This window comes from Pelodiscus sinensis, chromosome 18, assembly GCF_052426305.1.
Source record: "Pelodiscus sinensis isolate ZL-2025 chromosome 18, ASM5242630v1, whole genome shotgun sequence".
Taxonomy (NCBI): Eukaryota; Metazoa; Chordata; order Testudines; family Trionychidae; genus Pelodiscus; species Pelodiscus sinensis.
In genome coordinates this window covers 5,363,881-5,384,046 of record NC_143069.1, presented here as the reverse complement: position 1 = coordinate 5,384,046, position 20,166 = coordinate 5,363,881, and the positions used below count along the sequence as shown (strand labels likewise).

The window sequence follows — 20,166 nt, the reverse complement described above, 5'->3', positions numbered from 1 at the left end:
ACTGATCGCCATATTTGGTGTCGGGAAGGAATTTTCTTCCAGGGTAGATTGGCAGAGACCCTGGAGGTTTTTCGCCTTCCTCTGTAGCATGGGGTACAGATCACAGCAGGAAGATCTCTGCATCTTGGGGTCTTCAAAGTATTTGAAGGCTTCAATATCTGAGAGATAGGTGAGAGGATTATTCTAGGAGGGGTGGGTGAGATTCTGTGGCCTGCACTGTGCAGGGGGTCAGACTAGATGATCATAATGGTCCCTTCTGACCTTAAAGTCTATGAGTCTATGAACATGTGGAAGGTGCTGAAAATATACTAAAAGATTATTTGTGTGTCTTTAGCTTGATGCAGACTGAAGCCATGTGCATCTTTAATTTAGCAGAAATGTTCTTCTAAAACTGCCTTCAGTTGATTAGCTCTGTTAAATACTTTTTTATCTGAACTTTTTTGTTTTTTGAGGGGTTTTTTACTGGAAAAATGTGTGTGGTTTCTTAGTAAAATAAGCTTATGAGTGAATCTACATGATCATTTGTGTAAGAAGATTCCATTTTTACATTGTAATTTTTCAGAATATGATACTTCAAACAAGTGTTGCTTATTTTTGAAGGAAACAGAAATCTCTGTGCTTTTACAAATGTCCCTTCAATGTCTCTAGGAATGGCACTGCTGGCCTCAGCAAGCAGAGACCGTCTGATTCATGTGTTAAATGTAGATAAAAAATATAAATTGGAGCAAACTCTGGATGATCATTCATCTGCCATAACAGCTGTTAAATTTGCAGGTAAGTTTTTAGACTTCATATTAACAATTACTGTGTCTATTAAATTTTCATTGATGTGTGTCAGTTCTGGAGAAAGAGAGAGAGAGAGAGAGAGCTTAAAAACCTACTGTAGAGTAACGGAATTGTTTATTTTAAAAGGGTATCTCATTGCATAGCTTGGTAATGAAGCTGAGCAAATAATGGACTTATTTTTCCAATTTGCTAGAAGTTTTGGAAAACGTTGGGGGTGGGATTCAGTTTGTTGCAACTGAAACCAAGAGTTGTACCTTTTTTTGTGAGAGCTAATCAGTAGATTTGGGGAGGGGATCTTTGTATATGGCTGGAGGAGAAGCAGGTATGGTTAAGTCAGCTTCCTTATAACTAAACTTTGTAGAATTGTTTTTTTTTTTTTTTAATTTTGACAATGTTTATTTTCAAGCATTTTTTTCGATTTATGGATTTTCAAATTTTCACAATTGTGGAAAGTTACGGGGAGATCATACAACTTATTTAATGACTGTAGATGTTGAGATTCAAAAAGTGAAAGCTTTATCGTGGTTTAAAATACACATTGCCAACATCATATGTCAAAACATACAAAGTAAAGAGCAGTAAATCAAACTCTAAGAAAAACATTTTGCCTGAATGTAGACTATGATTATTATAAATAGAAACAGTTTTGTGTGGGGGTGAAATCAACATTTATCAATTTAAATTGCATCCTTCCAAGCCTACGTTTAGCTCAATGGCTCAGAGGCACCCACTGGTGGTGTGGGACACCTGGATTCAGTTCCTGCTTCTGCCGGATGTGCAGAAGAGATTTGAACTTAGATTTCCTACACTGTAGGGACATGCCCTAAAACAGCAGTCACCAGCCCGTCAACGTAATCGACTTTCAATTCTGGAGCCTCAACCAGTCCAGTTGAGCTGCAGGGCTCAGACAGGCTGCCTTCTAACCTCAGGCTCATCAATATGCTCCCTTCGCGGGAAGGACAGCATGCCTCTGCAAGCTGCCCACACTGCAACTCCCATTAGCCAGCTTCTGGCCAATGGAAGCTGTGAGGATAGTGTTGGCAGCCGGGGTCAGCATATGGAAACACGCTGTCCCACTCCGCCTCTATGACAGTACAGAGATGAACCTGCAGCTGGCTGCTTCTGGGAATGGCATGGGAGCAGGCAGCTTGTCTGAGCCCTGCTGCACTGCCAGTCAGCAGCCGCCTGTGCTAAGTGTCTCCCGGCTTTCAACCCTGTCCCTCTTCCCAGAGTCCTCTCCCAGAGGGGATATCCCATATCCCCGCCTGCACCCAAACCCCTAAGCTCTGGCCCGGAGCCCTCTCTAGCCCAATGAAAGTGAGCGAAGGTGGAGGAGAGCAAGTGACCGGTGTGGGGGGGAATGGATTGGATGGGACTTTGGGAAAGGGTTAGAGCCCCAAAGAAGGGGCAGGGTAGCTTCTGGGTTGTTCTGAAATGTAAAAAGTGATCTTGGGCATAAAGGTTTGGAGATCACTGCCCTAAACTCTGGACTACGCTATATGCTGGAGCAGATCTTTCTTGGTTTCTCCTGCTGCAGCTGTTCCACCATCTATCCCTTTAAATAGTCATTGGAGCAGCAACTTGAAAGTGGCACCTCCATGTCTTAGGGGAGTGCCTGAACCACCAGGCTATTCTCACTTTCTCTCTGGCCCAGGGCTAGTCAGTGTTAGTCTGAGTGTCCGTTTATGATGACCCAAGAATTACCCCAGTTGCAAGAGTGGTTTCCTATAGGTTTGCTTCCCGTATGTGTGTGGGGGGTGAGAACTACCTTTGGCCTGTTCTCATAATTCTCTGTTTATCAGTGGAGATTTGGAACCAAATCTCCTCTGCAAGTCATTGTAGCTTCATTGACTCTTATACTGCCAGGCAGATTTACATCAACTAAGGATCTGGCCTTTGGATCTTACGTATTTAATTTTTAAAAGGAGCTACTTAGCTTTCCTCTTTTTCAGTTGTTCAGAGCGCAGTACTGCCATGAATCCCTGTTAGGTCTTGGTGCCTACCCGACTTCATAGAATTCTAGAACAGGAAGGGACCTCAAGAGGTGATGTTCAGTCCCCTGCCCTCATGGCAGGACCAAGGCCATCTAGATCGTCCCTGATAGATGTCTGTCTACCCTGCTCTTAAATGTCTTCAGTAATGAAGATTTCACAACCTCCCCAGGCAATTTATTCCAGTGTTTAACCTCCCTGACGGTTAAGAAGTTTTTCCTAATGTTCAACCTAAGCCTCCCTTGCTGAAATTTAAGCCCCTTGCTTCTTGTTTTACCCACAGAGGCCAAGGAGAAAATATTTTCGCTCTTCTCCTTGTAACACCCTTTAAGACACTTGAAAACTGCTATCATGTCCCCTCTCAGTCTTCTCTTTTCTCAACTAAACCAGCCCAGTTCTTTCAGTCTTCCTTCATGTTTTCTAGTCCTTTAATAATTATTGGGACAAACTTAAAAAAACTAGGAATAGTCTTGCAGCACGTTAGAGCAGTGTTTCTTAAACTTTTTAAGACCAAGGAACATCAAACAATATTTTTTTTTATATGGAACACCAACCATTTCTTGTTGAGCCCCCTTTCCCAAAAAAAAAAACAAAAAAAAAAGGTTAGGGGGAAAGTTCTTGAGAAAAAAGGGTCGGAGGAAAATTGAGGGGGGGGGGAAGAGTTACCTTCCCCTTTCAGGGTGGCCATTTTGAATTCTGTTGAAACAGTGCCTTAGGGCAGTGGTCCCCAACGCGATGCCTGCGGGCGCCATGGCATTCGTGTGTGCCCGCCGACAACCTGGGTGGCCCCGCCCCCGGCACGCGACACGCACTGGTGTTGGGTGCACGGCACTCGGGCGGCCCCAGCCCCTAGGGCACACGCCGGCACCGGGTGCAAGGGCATCCCAGTCCTCTGGTGTGCCCCTGGACGCGCGGCCCCACCCCCGGGTGCCCGGCGCGTGAGTGGCCCCACCTCCCAGGCACCCGGGAGCCTCTAAAGGTTGGGGACCACTGCCTTAGGGTATGTCTACATTAGCTCGGTAGTTTGAGCTAGGTAGGCAAATGAGGGGAACCGGAGTTGCAAATAAAGCCCGGGATAAATATCCTGGGCTTCATTGGCATCTTCCTGGGCGCCGCTGTTTTTAAATCCCCCCCCTAGTCCGAACTCTGTGCCCACGGCTACACGTGGCACGGAGTAGGTAGTTCGAATTAGGATCTCTAATTTGAACTACCGGTACACCTCGTGGAACGAGGATTTAAATCCCGGGCTTCATTTGCAACTCCGGTTGCCCTCATTTGCCTACCTAGCTCGAACTACCGAGCTAGTGTAGACATATCCTTAGAGACTAAAAAAACCTGTAGATGGTATCCTGAGTTTGTGTGGGCACAACCCATTTTTGGGACTTCATTTTCCCTTCTTCCTTTTCCAGGTAATGGAGAAGTTCAAATGATAAGCTGTGGAGCTGATAAAAGTATTTATTTTCGCAGTGCACAAAAGGTAAGCTGTAGCAGTCCTCTGTAGATGACAGCTGTTCACAGGCAAAATACCGTCCCATCTGTGGTATATACTCTCTAACAAAACTGAAGTGACACTGCATACTTTAAACTTATCCCTGAAAAAACAACTTGAATTATCTCCAGAGCCTGAGATGTAATTTCAGGTCCTTGCAGGCACTGTAGATTTACAGGGTTTCTCTAGGAGGGATTTATTGGCATTATCTCACATAGGATTGCCAATTCTATATGAGACTTTTTTTTTTTTTTTTTTGGACAGAAGTCAGGGTTATGTTACAAGAAGCAGTGTGCTTTTATTTTATTTTATTGTCTGGTTTGCATGTCTTTTTATGCAGGTTGCGGATGGGATTAATTTCATTAGAACCCATCATGTCGCTGAAAAAACCACCTTGTATGACATGGATATTGATATCACACAGAAATATGTAGCTGTTGCCTGCCAAGATAGAAATGTCAGGTAAACTCTTTTTTTTTTTTTTTTATTTATGCTGGCTAGACTATAAAATATGCTGTCTCTCTGACAGAGAGACTTCTTCAGTATCTATGAATAACAGGAATACATCTCAAGGGTTGTCCGGTAACTCATAGGTCAAGACTCTGGTATCGTCTATAAATGCCCTAATAATGGCCATGCCCCCCCTTTTTTTAAATGAAATGGTAATTCTTTATTCAGTAATCCCTCAGCTAGCTCTCTGAGTTCCTGTATCTTCCTGTGATGCTTCGACCCCATCTTTGAAACCAAAGTGTGCAATAGCTTGAGTAAGGTGGTTAACCTGAACCCATTGTAAATGTCCAGTTCTTCCAAGAATTCCTCTTCAGACAATGGTTCTGGGGGACCAGTCACTGGCTAATGCAAAGCTCTCCTGTCCATGCCAAGATTTCCAGATGATCAGAGTCCCCTCTTTGCCTTACACTTTCTCCAAAGGCCTGTTTCCCTTTCCCTTACAGTAGGTAAGTTTGTTGTGCTACTTGGCTTATCTGTTGCCCTCCAAGTATGAAATAAGCTCTCATTACAGAAACCCTTTGTATGTTGTACTCTCTTTGAGACAAATTCCAGCCTACCAAGTGGGTTAATCCGGCCTGAGGAGGTCCTGCTACCCCCAGGCTAATCAGGTCCTAGGGACGGGGGAGCATGTGGTGCTTAGTCAACCCTGGCTGTTAACTCTAAGTACTGCATGCTGGAGGGCAGGGAGCAAGACACTTTGCACTCCCCCCGCCTCCAAGACCAATCAGGGCCTGGGGGTGGGGGGAAGTGTGTGAAGTCTCCTCCTGCCCTGTCAGGAGTGTGTGGCACTTAGAAGTACTGCACACTCCTTGCAGGACGGGGGCAGGGCAGGAGGAGACTGCACGCTCCCCTCTCCCCCAAGCCCTGATTGGCCTGGGGGTGGAAGGAGCATGCAAAGTCTCCTCCCACCCTGAAAGGGGCTTAGCACTTAGAGCCAACTGCCAGCTGCTGCTTAGCTGGCAGGTGACTCTAAGCGCAGTGCTCTCTTGCAGGGCAGGGGCAGGGGCAGACTTAGTGTGCCCTCTCCACCCCCAGGGCCTGATTGACTGGAGGGTGGGGGTAAGTATGTAAAGTCTCCTCCCACTGCCAGGAGTGCAGGTGCCTAGAGGGAACTGCCACTGTTCAGAACAGCTGATGGTTCTCTCTGGGGTGGGGCGGGGGCAAAGATTTCACACGCTCCCCTGCCCACAGACCAATCAGGGTCTGTGGGCGGGGAAGCATGGACATGTCCTGGCTCTGCCCCTTCTGCTTGAGGCCCTGCCCCTTTAAAAATTTCTGAAGTGGCCCCTGGTCAAAAATTATTGCCCATCCCTGGACTAGTGGCTAGTCAACCGTAGTCTGGTGAAGAGCGTTTTCCTCTCCGTGTAATAAAACCACCTCCATGAAAGGCAATAGTTACGTCAGTGGGAGAAGGCCCCATGTCAACACAGCACTGTCCACAGAGGCACTTAGGTCAGTGTAATTTACGTCACGCAAGGAGTGTGGTTTATTCACACTGATAAGCTACGTGTATTCCACTGACATAAATGGTAGTTTGCACAAGCCCTAGGGCAAACCGCATAAGAGTTTTAGCTTAGTAGCCTTGTGGTTTTATAAGAAGGTAATTTCTTGACTTGAAAACTAAATAGCAAAGTGACCCTGTTCCATTTATTATGGATGCATGTAAGACAAGCCTTGACTGAGTCAAGTCACTAGTTTACTGCACTGAGTTAAAATAAGGATTGCGCTCTTGCAGAGTATACAACACTGTCAGTGGGAAACAAAAATGGTGCTACAAGGGATCGCAAGGTGATGATGGGTCGTTATTAAAGGTAAGCAAGTAATTGCTGCAGCTCAAAGTGCTCTGTTATGCTGTGGGTACACTTATATGAAATTAAAGCATCATGTGTAGCATGTCTGTATGTGTAAATTATAAAGAGGCAGAATCTGATGTAGAGAGATTACAGCACTGTTGCTTCCAGATTTACAAGCAAGTGAAACCTCTTATAGGTGTTTTGTAAGGGTTTTGGGGAATTCTCCAAAGTTTCAAGACCACGTGAATGGTCCTTTTGGAGAATCATGTTATGTAAATTCTCCCTTGGAAAATCCCATCAACTTTGATAACAAATCAGAATGCCATGTGGCCTCACTGTTAGTCTGTTTTGTTTGCAGTCCCAGGTTATTAGAGACAAGGTGGGTGAGATCTTTTACTGGATCAACTGTTGGTAAGAGGAACAAGCTTTTCAGGGATGAAGATCTTGGAATCTTGTCTCTTTCACCAACAGAAATTTGTCCAACAGAAGATATTACCTCCGCAACCGGCTCTCTAGTATCTTTCTCTCCCTAGGATTTGTCACATTTCAGATTGTCAAGGCAGAGGTCATAGAGGTCTCCTGGTTTAGATGAAACCATGTTTTCTTTGTCTTTCCCTTGTCCTGTCAATTGGAGTCAGTTGTTCTTAATCTCCAAGTGGTCTTGTCAATCACACTTTCCAAGCTGACACCAACTTTATTTATGTCCCCCTTCAGCAGTTTGGGCCCTTTCTTCCCCCTAGGTCTTTCTCAGAGTCCTTGTCCGATGACTGCTAGTTCTTGTCCACTGTGGCCGACATATCTCCTATTTCATTGTCTCGCATAACCGTGTTACCTCACTTGAGTCTTCCTCGGCTTTTTGATGATGGAGCTACCTGCATCATGGCTGAACGGGGACCCTCTCTCCTCTTACTTTGCATTTACGTGAGCCCTCTCATTTTGACAGTGTGACATGGTTCTTCTCTATGAGGCCAGCGTTCCAACCAGAGCCGGCCCACAACGTTTTGGCACCAGAGATGGGGAGCTCAAATGGACGCCCCCATGCCTCCTCGCTTGGCCAAAACTTTGAAAGGTCTCTTGTGCCCTCCTTCCTCCAGCACAGCACTCCACCATCTCTGCATCTAGAGCAGAGAGAATACATGTGCATCAGAAGCAAACACAATTTTCTACACTCTGGGTCCTAGAGGCGCCCCCCCCCCCCCCAGTCTGGCACCTCATGGTACGGCCGGCCCTGGTTCCAAACGCTATGTTGTGGGCACATTCCCATCAGGGCTTAACCCTGAACTGAGATACTTAAACTATTCCACAGACTGTACTGTTGACTTTAACTGGCATCTCACTGTCCCTCTGAACAAAGGATTGCCACATTCTGCCCTTTGTCATCTGATTCTAAGGCATTTGGCTTCTAATGCAGCCTTCCAGTTCTTTTTCCAGTTCATATTTACTTTCCCAGCACAACAGAACATCGATGAAAAGCTTGTTTTGTGAAGCCTCTTTCTTAATCTCCTGCACCAAGGTGTTCATTACAATCAGAAATGGGAAAGGTCTTTGGGTCCTTGCTGTAGCCTTCCCCTCACAGTTAGTGACTTAAACTGTAGCTGCTTCTGAGTACTGTTATACCGCCCTTGTGCATGTCCCTGATAGGCTCAGCCTGTGTCTCCACCAGACTGTAGACCAGAGGTGGGCAAAAGGGCCTCCATGGGCTGGATTCGGCCCACCAAGCGGGTTAATCTGGCCCGTGGAGGGGGCCGAAGGGGGAGCATGCAGTCTCCTCCCAACACCAGTGGCATGGATACCTAGGGGGAACCCTTGGGGGGAGGGCAAAGACTTCACTTGCTCCCCCACCGCCAGACCAATCATAGTCTGTGAGTGGGGAAGCAAGGAAGTGTCCTGGCCTGAGGTCCCGCCCCTTATAGTGCGGCCCAGGGCTACTTCAAAAATGTCTGAAGTGGCCCCTGGTAAAAAAATTATAGCCCACCCCTGTTGTAGACCACACATGGTTGTATAGGAACTCTGTCATGAGCCTTCTGCAAATCCACAAACACTAAGTGCAGTTCCCTGCCTTTCACCGTGTGCGTCTACAGTATTCAAGCTGCAAATACTGCATCCGTTATTGACATTGGTTGTGGCTCACTTGATGCTCCAGCTCCCCCCAAAGCTGAATGTGGGCTGTTGAGCTGCATTCTTGGCTGAGATGTTTGTGTTGTGGTACAAGAGAGCCACCCAGATGATGGTTTTAGAGGTGCCGGTTGTCAGTGTTTCTTTCTCTGTTTTTGGGTCTACATTGGTGTACTGTGTATGTAGCATGTTTGATCAGTTCTTCCATAGAAAATCTCAGTCCAGCTCCCATCTTGAGAATTCTTTATATCCATTCTGTTGTCATTTTCTCAAAGTCCAACCTTTGTGGTAGGTTTGCCAGAGTATCTACTCTGTTCAGAAATCCGACTCTGCTCCAAAACAGCCTGATAGCTGTTCCTTCAATCCTTTTGGAGGATTGATCCCTCCAAAGTGACCTTTCCACTTTTTTTTTTTTTTTAAACAACAAGCTGGGCATGACAGAGCTGACTAGATATTTACTAGTTCAACTTTTTCTAACGCTGCCACAAAGGTAAATACGTATAAGTCCATAATGTGTGGTTGAAATTGCCTGGAGACTGTAGTTTCAGGTAACTATCCCTGTGCTCATTCTGGAATAAGGATGTGCAGTTTCTCACAATAAGAGCATATAGAAATGTATCTTGTTTCTGCAGGTACAGCTGGATCTCTCAGGAACTTTTCTAGCAACCAGTTGCTCGGATAAAAGTATTTCAATCATTGACTTCCACTCCGGCGAGTGTGTTGCAAAAATGTTTGGTCATTCAGGTGTGTTTTTTCCATTTGATCATTACATCTGCTTATCTCAAGAATGCTTAATCTAGAATTGATCACTTCCACTAGTCGTTTGAGCTGTGAATCAAAAACTACCAAGCTATTAAAGATTTCCCCAAAGCGTTATTGTGAGGGGGCGGTTACAGCAGACCCCTTGGGGATGCCACTCAAAGTGCTGACAAAGCCACTGCCACTTACCTTCCTGCTCTCTGGGGTTTCTCACTGCCTGGTCCTGCTCACCCAGCTCTCTGGTCTCCCCCAGCCAAGGCAGCGAGGTGAGATCACTACCCCCCAAGGAGCAGTACAGACACTGACTCTCTTCAGGTCCAAGGAAAGTGCAGTTTAGGGCCCAGCTTCCCAGGATACCAATCCCCAAATGGGATCAGAACCCCAAAGGAATTATGTGGGTAAGCCCCCTTTAGCAAGTAAAAGGAGAATGTACACACTGATTGCCCCCCTCCCCCAACAATTATTTACACTGGGCTTGATAGAAAATAAAAGTGATTGTATTAAGTACAAGCAATAGGATTTAAGGTGGTTATAAGTGAGAAAAGGCAGAGCAAAGTGGATTACAAACTCAAAGTAACAGAAAGCACTTAGCTAACTCTAACATTGAAATCTCAGTACAAACTTATTACAGACTCACCCTAAAACAGTTTCTTTTCCTGCTAAGCCTTCCGAACCAGGGCTGTTTGTCCCCTGGGGTCTTTGGTTCCTTGCCTCGTGTGCCAGCCAAAGACAAAAACCTGCTAAGCTTCCCATAGTTTCAAAGATTCCCTTTGTGCATGGGACGTTACATGCCCAATTCTTACCAGTTAGGGAGGTCATGTGACTGCCTAAGACCAATCACTGCTAAGACTTGATGGCTTTCATTTACACAGTTTAAAAACCATAAACCATTCCATACTCCATACGTCTAATTTTACATGCAAAATACATCAAAATAAGATAAACAGATCCAGCGGATTAAGACTTGAAGTCTGATAGGTTTACATGATGCTTGTCCAAAGCATCTTTGAGTTAGGCATATTTGTGTTCGTAAGTCCATTTCATAAAGTATGTGGGGGTCGGTCACAATTATCCTAGCCAACAATTCCTCAGGTGAAACTTTATCAGGAATAATCCCATGTGTTCTAAACAAACTGTAAATTATAAAGCATAGTTTGCGCGAATGTAATACAAGGGACATAAATGTTTTTAAAGCACGACTTTCATTAAATGATTTTAACTGACTCTAATCATAATTACATAATTCATTTAGTCCAATAATATAAAAACGTTTTAAACTCCAAGCACAGCACTTTTTTCAATGTTTTTTCCAAAGTTTTTAGAAATATTTTAAGAGCCTTATTATAGACCAGAGTATTCAGTAAGCTGTCAAAACCTGTGTGTTGACTTAACACTTTCATCTAGAATCACTTGCATCCAGAGATCTAATATTTAGGAAACGAGATGTTTTATCAGGAATTTACCACTAATAGCCTGTTACTTAACTAGGGCTATTCCTGTGAGAAAAGAGGAATATGATGAAATGAATTAAAATCAGGATATGCTTGTAATTTAATTCAATCAACCATGTCTTCGGTCATTTCATATCAACCCAAAAATATGCCCTTACTAACCCAAACTCAGTTTGTTCCTAAAATCAACTCGAATAATACTGACAATTATTACATATATTCATTGTCTTCTGAACAAGAGACCAATATACTTAATTTCTTATATTACAGAATTAGTAACTGGGATGAAGTTTACCTATGATTGCAAGCATTTAATCACCGTCTCAGGAGACAGGTTGGTGTGTGCCACAAAATTGGCTTGTGTCAAGGCTACTTTGAATGTAATACTCCAAGGGAAGACACTAAAGTAGGGCAACTATGAATATTTTAACATATTTACTCATTGAGCCGTCATTCCTGGGGGAAGGGAATAGAAGGGAAGGGAGGAGGCGCTGACTCGGAGCAAGCTCCTGTCAATGTTAATGGGGGTTTTGTGTGTCCAATTTTACCCTAGAATACACAATTCATTATCACTGGTGGCAGTGATGGAAGCTGCAGTGTAGCTAGCACACAGGCTTTTAAAGTGTACAATGTAAACAACGTAACGGTTGTTAAAACCGCACTGTGTCTATGCTGCAGCTCCTGCCATTGCTACTATCAGGGGAGCATCATCTGTTGACGATGAAAATCTGGTTTAACTAGTGTTGGGTTCACTGGGAGTTGGATTGGGACTAGTAGCGTGGAGCTGAATCTGATGGTGCGAACAGGTGAGGCAATTCCTGGTAGTTCTGGCTCTGTTTTCACCTTGACGGTGATATTTGGAGTAGATTTGGCTTGGTTTGAGGCAGTCGGGGGTGAGGATGTTGGGGTTTTGGTTTAGTTTAATAGCTCTTTGTGATTCTGGGTGGATTCCAGTGGATTCTGGGTGGCTAGAGACTTCACTGGGAATTGAGAAGCATTCAATAATTGATAGGGATTGGCCTTTGTAAATCTCTTTGGGATCCTTTAGCCTGAAAGGTACTGCAGAAATGCAAGACGCGCCAGAATTTTAACGTCTAATACAAATCTTCTTTTATGAACAGTTGTGTGTTTCTATGGCACCTTGGCCCGGAGATTACAAACTGTATGAAACAGCACTTGGTAGAGCTCAATCAAATACAACAGCAGAGGAAAGCAAGAGAACTAAGCTGGTCTAATCCAGTCAGGTATTAATGTGGGCTTTCGGTAACTGCTTGCTAGTAATTTGAGTCTATTGTGGGTCTTATTAATAGTTTCAGGTTTTAGACCGCTCCGAGTTTTGACCTTTTATGCAAATTATGCAGGGAGTTAACATGGGTATCTGAATAATTCCCAGGTGACCATAAAGCTAAATGTATGATTAAGCCGTGGCTGGGGATAGGAAAGGAAGCTAAACAAAGCTTGGCAGGTAAGGGTAGGAAGATATCTGGGGGGAAAAGGTACAAGTGGGCATCTGGGTTAATTGGAGGACTGAGACCTGCCTAGGGATAACTGGGTCTGTTCAAGTGGGGCATGGGTGCTGGGGGGAGTGGGTCACTGGAGTTGGGTGAATTTTGGGGCAGGTAAGTGGGTGATATCTGCAAGGGTTGGAGGAGCCGAGGGCTAATATTGAGGCTCCTGTGCCATCTGTCCTCACTCATCAGTCACCATCACCTCCCCACTACTGGTGGCTCAGCACAACTGGCCAGTCCAGCAGGGGGAGCAGTTGGACAGGAGGAAGATGCGTGTTCTGTCTCCTAGAGCTAGGCTCATGGCAGCATCTGTTGGTCCACGTTGCCCCGACTACAGCCTCACCCCAGTGGCTGGCCAAGTGTGTGCTGCACACCTCATGGTGCTTTGGGCTGCTAGCCTGAGCTTGGGCTGGGGATGGTGGCCATTGCCCTCTGTTATCTTAATCTGGAACTTTATACCGAAAGCCAGGCATGTGTAACGAGCGCAGCTGAATGGATCGAGGGGGTGGGTAACTGTCGTACGCTTACGCTGTTCCTCAGGCGGGAGACCTATGATGCGGTGCCAAGTGGAAGAATGGCCCAGAAAGTGGAAGAGCCGACTGACTACGAAACTGATGAAGAGAAGGAAGAGGAGTCCTCTCTGCAGACCCCTGCTAAAGAAGATTTTGACACAGGCATGCTCTCTAGCTGTTGTCTGCGCTCTCCTGCTTTTCCACCCTGAGCCTTTTGGAAGTTAATTGGCGAATCACTGGGGAAGTAGGGGGAATCAAAGATATTCTAGGTCAGGGCTACTCCACTTTGGAAGCCTCGGAGGCCACAGTGATACTCACAGCATGTGCCAAGGCCCGCAACTTAAGTGTGGTTGCAGATGCTTCTTTCACACAGCACTCTCAGCACCTCCTCCCTGGGGGCTAGAACCACCGACACCCTGTACCCGGCTGTTCCAGCCAGCCTGTCCACTTGTGTCTTTCAGTGCTCACCCCACCTGGGAGATGCCTCGCCGTTGTGGAGCATGTTCCCAGTGTAGGCCATGTTCAAAGGATCCCGCCCGTAGGCTGCGAGTTGAGCTCCCCATAAACCCAAACCGCATTGCGGGCTGCAAACAAATGGGCGGCGAGCCGCATGTGGTCCATGGGCTGTGAGTTGAGTAGCCCTGTTCTAGGTGGTCAAGGAGTCTTTCAGACGTCAGAGTGGGTGTGTTGTCCTGGGGTGAAAGCACAGTGTCACACAGGTGGTTGATCTCAGCCCTCATCCCATAATATGCAGGACTAGAAACCACAAGTCCCCTCCCCCTGCAGGGAATGCTTCCCAGCATCAACTTTGCCGCTTATCTCAACAGCCACTTGGTTTTGTTTTCCAGACCCGACCTGCATACTAACTAATGGCAAGCTACCTATGTGGGCAAAGAGACTGGTAAGCTGGGCACTGTGGTGTAGCTGTATAAAAGGGCTTTGTTTGAGAGGAAGGATGGTCGTGGCTAGGGAAGTTGCCTGAGGCCTGACTTCATTTCACTGCTCCACCACGGACTTCCTGTGTAAGCTAGAGCAAGTCACTTACCCTCTCTGTGCCTCAGTTTCTCTCTTATACAATAGGGACAGTAGCACTGGGGTGTTGTGGTGATACATATATTAAAGACACTGCAGCTTTTAGCGCTCTGATAGAAACCACTATCTGTGAGCTGGGTGGCACTGTCCTCCACACATCCCTCTTCTGACAATAACAACAAGTAGTCACTAGCAACATTACTCTCCTTGCCTTAACGATACCCATGGGAGGGGCAGGAGCAAAGAGCCGTAGACTCTAACAGGAGCTTCAGGAAGGTGAGTCGTTTGGCCGAAAATTCTAACGCTGCAGTTATTTTCTATTGGTGTCCGTCCCATTTGAGATTGCATTAAACAGTCAGAGCATGATCATTAAACCTGTATTTCTGTCCCCCTGGCAGCGCGCAAAACAATTCTTGGAGATGCAGTTTGGCACTTAGAAAGAAAGATGTCCTGCATTATTTCACCATGTAACTGCCCAATTAACTAAAAAGGTGCAGGGCAGATGAGGAATCTCCAACATTAAACTGCTTCTGCAGGTGCCCACTTTAGTTGAGGGTTCAGAAATCATTATAAAAGCGTTTGACCCCGGGACGGGTAAATGCTCATACAGAAGCCATGAGTTTGCATAATAAATCAGTTTTCTAAAAGGAAGGCTATCCCAAACTTCTTCCATTGATTTGAGCAGTGTCTGGACATTCTGAACCAGATCAAGACAGGCCATTTACATTGAGCAGGTACATTTCTTCTATTCATAACATTAGCTACCAATCACCATTCTGTTAGAATCTTTAGTAAAATGCTGTTCCTTTTCATCTACAATTCTCCACATGAATAAGCCCTCTGATCTCAAACTGATGTCTTGGCAGCTAAGTAAAAGAGTAATTTTTTTTCTCTTGCACATACTTTTTGTTCTTAAAATTATTAGTCTACACGCTTCATTATTTAACTGAGGAGTGAAAAAATTATTGCAATTGCAATAGACCCAACACAGAGTGCTTAAACTTATAAAACTTTCTTTCTCTAGCTCGGAGAGGCAGAAAATTTGGACAGCATGACGTTTAATTCAAGGATGAATTACCAGCCACAGGGACGATGGGCAGAACGTGCTGACAAAGAGCCAATAAAAACCCTTTTAGACACACAGATCAGTTACTTTACCCCAATAAAAAATGATTTCCTGGATGATGCTGAACTCGAGCCGAAGAATCTGGAGCAACTGCTTTTGGAGGTTAGTGAGCCTGTGTTGCTTGTAGTTAAGATTATTTCTACTATCCTCTGTTCTTTTCCGAGGACCAAAGTAACTTTGTTCAGAATCCATTTCAATTCTGTGTATATCCCTTTGTTTTTGTGACACATGTTACTTATCAATAAATCTGACTTCTGGGCACTTGTATCTATCCTACCTTCTCTAAAGCACCACGTCCAGACATCCCAGTCTGGTGCAGTCAGAGATGTGATTGCAGCTCAGGCGGGCATACTTATGCTAGGTTTAATTTAGCAAACACAACTCAAATAAAAATGATGATGCAGCAGCATGGACTGTAAAAGCCCAGCTGGAATTCTAGATACATATTCACATTCCTAGCCTGAGCGGGGGTCCGTATCCTGTCATCACTGCTATTTTTAGTTTCACTAGCTAGATTAAAGCTAGCATGGGTATGCCAAAGCTGCAGTCATGCATGTGATTGGAGAGTAGCCCTGACGTAGCCACAATGTCTGCAGGCCAATGCGTAGCTTGGGAACCTTAACATTTCCAGAAGAAACAAAACTTTGTATTTCTTACAGACTGAGAATTCCCCTAGCAATGTCATTGAGGACTTCAAGCGCCCGGTCCTCGTCTCAGAGGATGAAACAAATCCGGAGTCTGAATCTCTTGAAACAAGTGGAAACAGCATATATGATGCCCAGGGTGGGGACAGCTCTTTGGAGGCAGAAAGGTTAGTTTTGCTACAGAGTAGTAAGATTAAATTTGTGTGTTTACATATTAACCCTCCCTTCCTTTGTGCTAAATTAAAACTTTTTTTGTAGAGCCTTTGTCAAGATACGTTATAAAGAAGTCTTAGCAGTTTGTAGAATAGTAATAGAGATGCAGCTGTGTTAGTCTGGTCTTGCTGAAACAAAATACAGGACTATGCAGCATGTTAAAGACTAACAAGATGGTTTATTAGGTGATGAGCTTTCGTGGGCCAGACCCATTTCCTCAGATCAAATTTGATCTGAGGAAGTGGCTCTGGCCCACGAAAGCTCATCACCTAATAAACCATCTTGTTAGTCTTTAACGTGCTGCATAGTCCTGTCTTTTGTTTTAGCTGTTTGTAGGCCTTGTAGGGCTGAGTGTCTTCTGTGATCTGGAGTGATGGTCCCCAAAATACTGGTAATTCTATGTTTTGTACGGCACCTAGCACAGTGGGGTCCTCCCCATGTCAGGGGCTCCTTTGTGCTTCACTAACTACTGCAAGACAGATTAGTCCAATGTTTCTTGTGGTGGAGATAGTCAGTCTGCAGCTGGGGATCAGATTATGGGAAATGTCTTTGTTAGTGATATATATAGCCAGTTGTCTAGCCATTTCTTTTGTTAGTTGTGAGCCTGCAACGTTAAACTCTTCCATAGCCAAAGGACAATAGAAGGCTGTTTACTCTGCAAGATATTTCACATGTAGGCTAACGATGTTAAATTAGTGGATTAAACTAAATGAACTAGTCAGTGGACTTTCCATTGACTAGTTGATAAACGGGGGAGCCACAGCGGGCCGGGAGCTAATCCCACTGCTGCTCTGCCTTTTAAATGTATTAAGTGCCTGTTGGCTCTTAATATACTTAAAAGGCTAAAGCGCAGCAGGAGATCCATCACAAGCCAGGTCAGCTGATTTGATGTAAATACATTTAAAAGGCTGGTGCGCAGAGGTGGGGGGACTCAGCATGAGCCGGAAATCAGCTGTCCTGGCTCATGCCAGGTCCCCCTCCCCGCTGCGCATCTGCTTTTTAAATGTATTAAGTGCCTGCAGGCTCTTAATCTATTTAAAAAGCAGAGGTGCAGCGTCTGGGATTGGGCATGAGCTGGGAATCAGCTGATTTCCAGCTCACGCCCAGTCCTGGCTACCTCCTGCCCCCCGCAGAGGCGGTGCTGGGGGAAATGGCTTTTAAACTGTCTCCCCCCAGCACTGGTTCCTGCTTCTGCACCCTACCACTTGCTGATGTTCATGTAGCTGAAGTTGCATAACTTAGGTTGACAGCCCACGGTTGTTAGATTAGGCCTTGGAGGTATTTGGACCTCTAGCTTCCCTGAAATCAATGAACAATAGGAGCTTAGATATCTTTTGAAGATCTGGGCCTTAGTTCTTATCCTTTCTGTTGAGCCTTTGAGCTAGAATAATTACGTTGGTGGGATTTTTTTCCCCACCCAGTGTTATTCATCTGTGGGAAGCCAGATTGGAATTGCCAAGTCATATGACAAGGATCAAAACCTACTATGTGCTGGCTGAACACTGCTGACATGGAATCGATTTGCCTAGAGGTGAAAGATCCTCTCTCTGCTTGAGTAATTTACTCTCCCAGGGTATCATAAAGCCTGGGCTCTAACAGCACTTTGATGTAATAAGAAGTCTCGCAATCTGCTTTTTTTCCCCTTTCATTTTCAAGTAAATATGGGAAGGAGCTACATCTTCAGCCTGTTTATCAGAAGGAAGTCTGTATTGGGAAAGACCAAAGCTGTCCCGTCACCTCTCTGGATTCTGAAACGTCAGCTTTTGATCAACAACAGGAAGGTGAGGTTTGCAAATACAACAGCATAATCAGCCTAAAAGGTGTGAGTGTGATATAAAGTCGGGGGCTGGGGCTTAAAACCTCTTCTTGTATGGAGTTGTGTATCCATGGCAGCTTTTGAAATACAGGCAGTCCCTGAGTTACGCGGATCCGACTTACATCGGATCCGCAGTTACGAACGGGGCCCATCTCCCTGGTCTCCAGCAGACCAGGGAGAGGAAGCAAAGCGGCGGAGCACACAGGCAGCGGACAGCCCAGACGCGTCTGGGCTGTCCACTGCCCACGTGTTCCGCCGCTTTGCTCCCCGCCCCCCTGGTCTGCAGACCAGGGAGAGGGGGAGCAAAGCAGAGCAAAGCCGCAGAGCCCGAGGGCAGCAGGACAGCCACGGTGCGTCTGGGCTGTCCCGCTGTCCCCGTGCTCCGCGGCTTTGCTCCGGACGCCTGTGGTACAGCAGCTGGGGTGCTGCCGGTTGGTTCCATAGCGCCACTCTGGGCGCTACTGGACCAACCCAGCAGCACCCCAGCTGCTCTGCCCCAGGCGTCCCCAAGTCAGCCGCTGCTGAAACTGACCAGTGGCTGACTGCAGGAAGCCCCTGCCCCAGGCTTCCTGGGATCAGCCGCTGATCAGTTTCAGCAGCAGCTGACTTGGGGATGCCTGGGGTTCTTAAGTTGAATCTGTATGTAAGTCAGAACTGGCGTCCAGATTCAGCCGCTGTTGAAACTGATCAGTTTCAGCAGCGGCTAAATCTGGACGCCAGTTCTGACTTACATACAGATTCAACTTAAGAACAAACCTACAGTCCCTATCTTGTACGTAACCCGGGGACTGCCTGTAGTTAAAACTGTTTGTTTTCTAAGGTAAGGCCCCAATTCACCAAAGCACTTAAGGTTCACACACAGCCTTAAGTGTTTTCTTGGAGCCTGTGACTAGTCAGAAACTACTTGCACGTTCATGTGCTTTCTTTGTTCGAAGCATAAAGGCATATTTAAACACCTGTAATAATGTGATTTTTTTTTTTAATATACACAATAGAAAACCGAACGTGCCAGACTCCAGTATTCCTTCCTTTGCACCTTCTCTTTAACTCTTTTTCTTCTTATGTGTAATGTATTGCTAGATGAGGACTCCATGGGCTCAGATGGAGAGTTGGACATGGAAACAGAAGCAACTGATTTGGATGAGAACTTCCCGAAAAACAGTTCTTTACCCCAAACCCCAGAACAAGAGAAGTACCTGAAACATCATTTTGAGACCTTGGCAGATGCCCATGCTGAAGGTACTAATTAAGTACCAAATACATGATGAAGATAATGCCATGCATAGCTGCCCCTTTTTGCCCAGCGATTCTCCAAAATTCGGGGCTTTGCAGAGTTGTCTCTATCAAGATGAGAAATTGGATGATACAAGTCGGGTATCTGCTTGTGTTGTCTTGGTTCTGTACAGAAAATATCCAGAGGGTCCTGTTTCCTTGCACGTAATATAATTAAGCATTTCCTCTTTCAAATCCCCACGCCTGTCCTGAGTCCCTCTCCCGGCACCTTGCTCTCTGCCTCCTATGCCTACAGCTGCCAACCCGTCTCCTAGGCCTGCATTTCTCAAACGTGACCACCAGAGGCTTTTCTTGCAGCCACAGCCTCATGGGTGGTGATTTGGGGTACGGGAGGCAAAGCAGCAACCCCCTGTCCCTTCCTGTTGCTCCTAGATGTACCTTCTTGGGATTGGTTACTAGGACTGCTAGCAGGATTTGGGCCGTATCTCCCTCTGGAGGCACCTGGGGAGCAGCCTTGGAGGATCAGGCAGCCTGTGTGTTCCCCACCTTCCTGGAGTGCTGGGATTCAGGTTTCAGTCCTGGAGGTGACAGGGCAGCAGGCTCCTGCTACAGGGATTTGGGCCCCATCCCTGCGTCTTGATTGTGGATCTTTGGGCCCTGGCCATGGGGTTTCCGGCTATCGCCCGCAGGGCTTCAAGCTTCATCCTGGGGCTCTATCCTCTGGACTTCAGGCTTTGCCTTCTTGCTGCTGTCCCTGACTCTCCTTCCCTCCTTATTGCCTCTGACCCCCGCTGCCTCCCTCCAGCCCATTGTCCCTGCTGCCAATCCATCCCCCTCCTCATCCAGAGGTTAATTTGTCCCCAGGTTTGTCGAGGCTCAATAAGTCTGCTCTGAAAAGTGATACTTGTATGTTTGTTAATATCACTGGGAGGCTGTGAAAAGTATTAACTGTGAGAGGGTGGGTCAGGCCCAGAGGCCCTGTGACTTAGCCCCAAAATGATAATAGAGCAGGTTAGAGTGGCAGTGGAGAAAGCAGCCAATCAGGGCCCAGGAAGGCCCTATAAAAGGAGCTGCAGGACCAGAAAGCAATCAGTGTCACTGTAGGCCTCAAGGTGTGCAGACCAGGAGACTGGCTGGCTGCGAAAGCGGCAGCATTGCAGACAGCTCTATGTGAAGAGAAGCTTTGGG

The 20,166-nt window shown here is 46.0% G+C and overlaps 1 protein-coding gene across 1 annotated transcript in view; it reads left to right on the top strand.

Annotated features, from left to right (window-relative positions):
* Positions 1–20,166, top strand: part of WDR62 (WD repeat domain 62) — a 52,592-nt gene that overhangs the window by 21,932 nt on the left and 10,494 nt on the right. Inside the window, exons 13-25 of the mRNA XM_075915151.2 lie at positions 649–774; positions 4,187–4,254; positions 4,607–4,728; positions 6,512–6,587; positions 9,317–9,428; positions 11,165–11,228; positions 12,016–12,138; positions 12,943–13,076; positions 13,763–13,815; positions 14,971–15,174; positions 15,732–15,883; positions 17,586–17,710; positions 18,826–18,984. Of these exons, the coding sequence (XP_075771266.2) occupies positions 649–774; positions 4,187–4,254; positions 4,607–4,728; positions 6,512–6,587; positions 9,317–9,428; positions 11,165–11,228; positions 12,016–12,138; positions 12,943–13,076; positions 13,763–13,815; positions 14,971–15,174; positions 15,732–15,883; positions 17,586–17,710; positions 18,826–18,984 (1,518 nt within the window). The remainder of the gene's footprint in view (positions 1–648; positions 775–4,186; positions 4,255–4,606; positions 4,729–6,511; positions 6,588–9,316; positions 9,429–11,164; positions 11,229–12,015; positions 12,139–12,942; positions 13,077–13,762; positions 13,816–14,970; positions 15,175–15,731; positions 15,884–17,585; positions 17,711–18,825; positions 18,985–20,166) is intronic.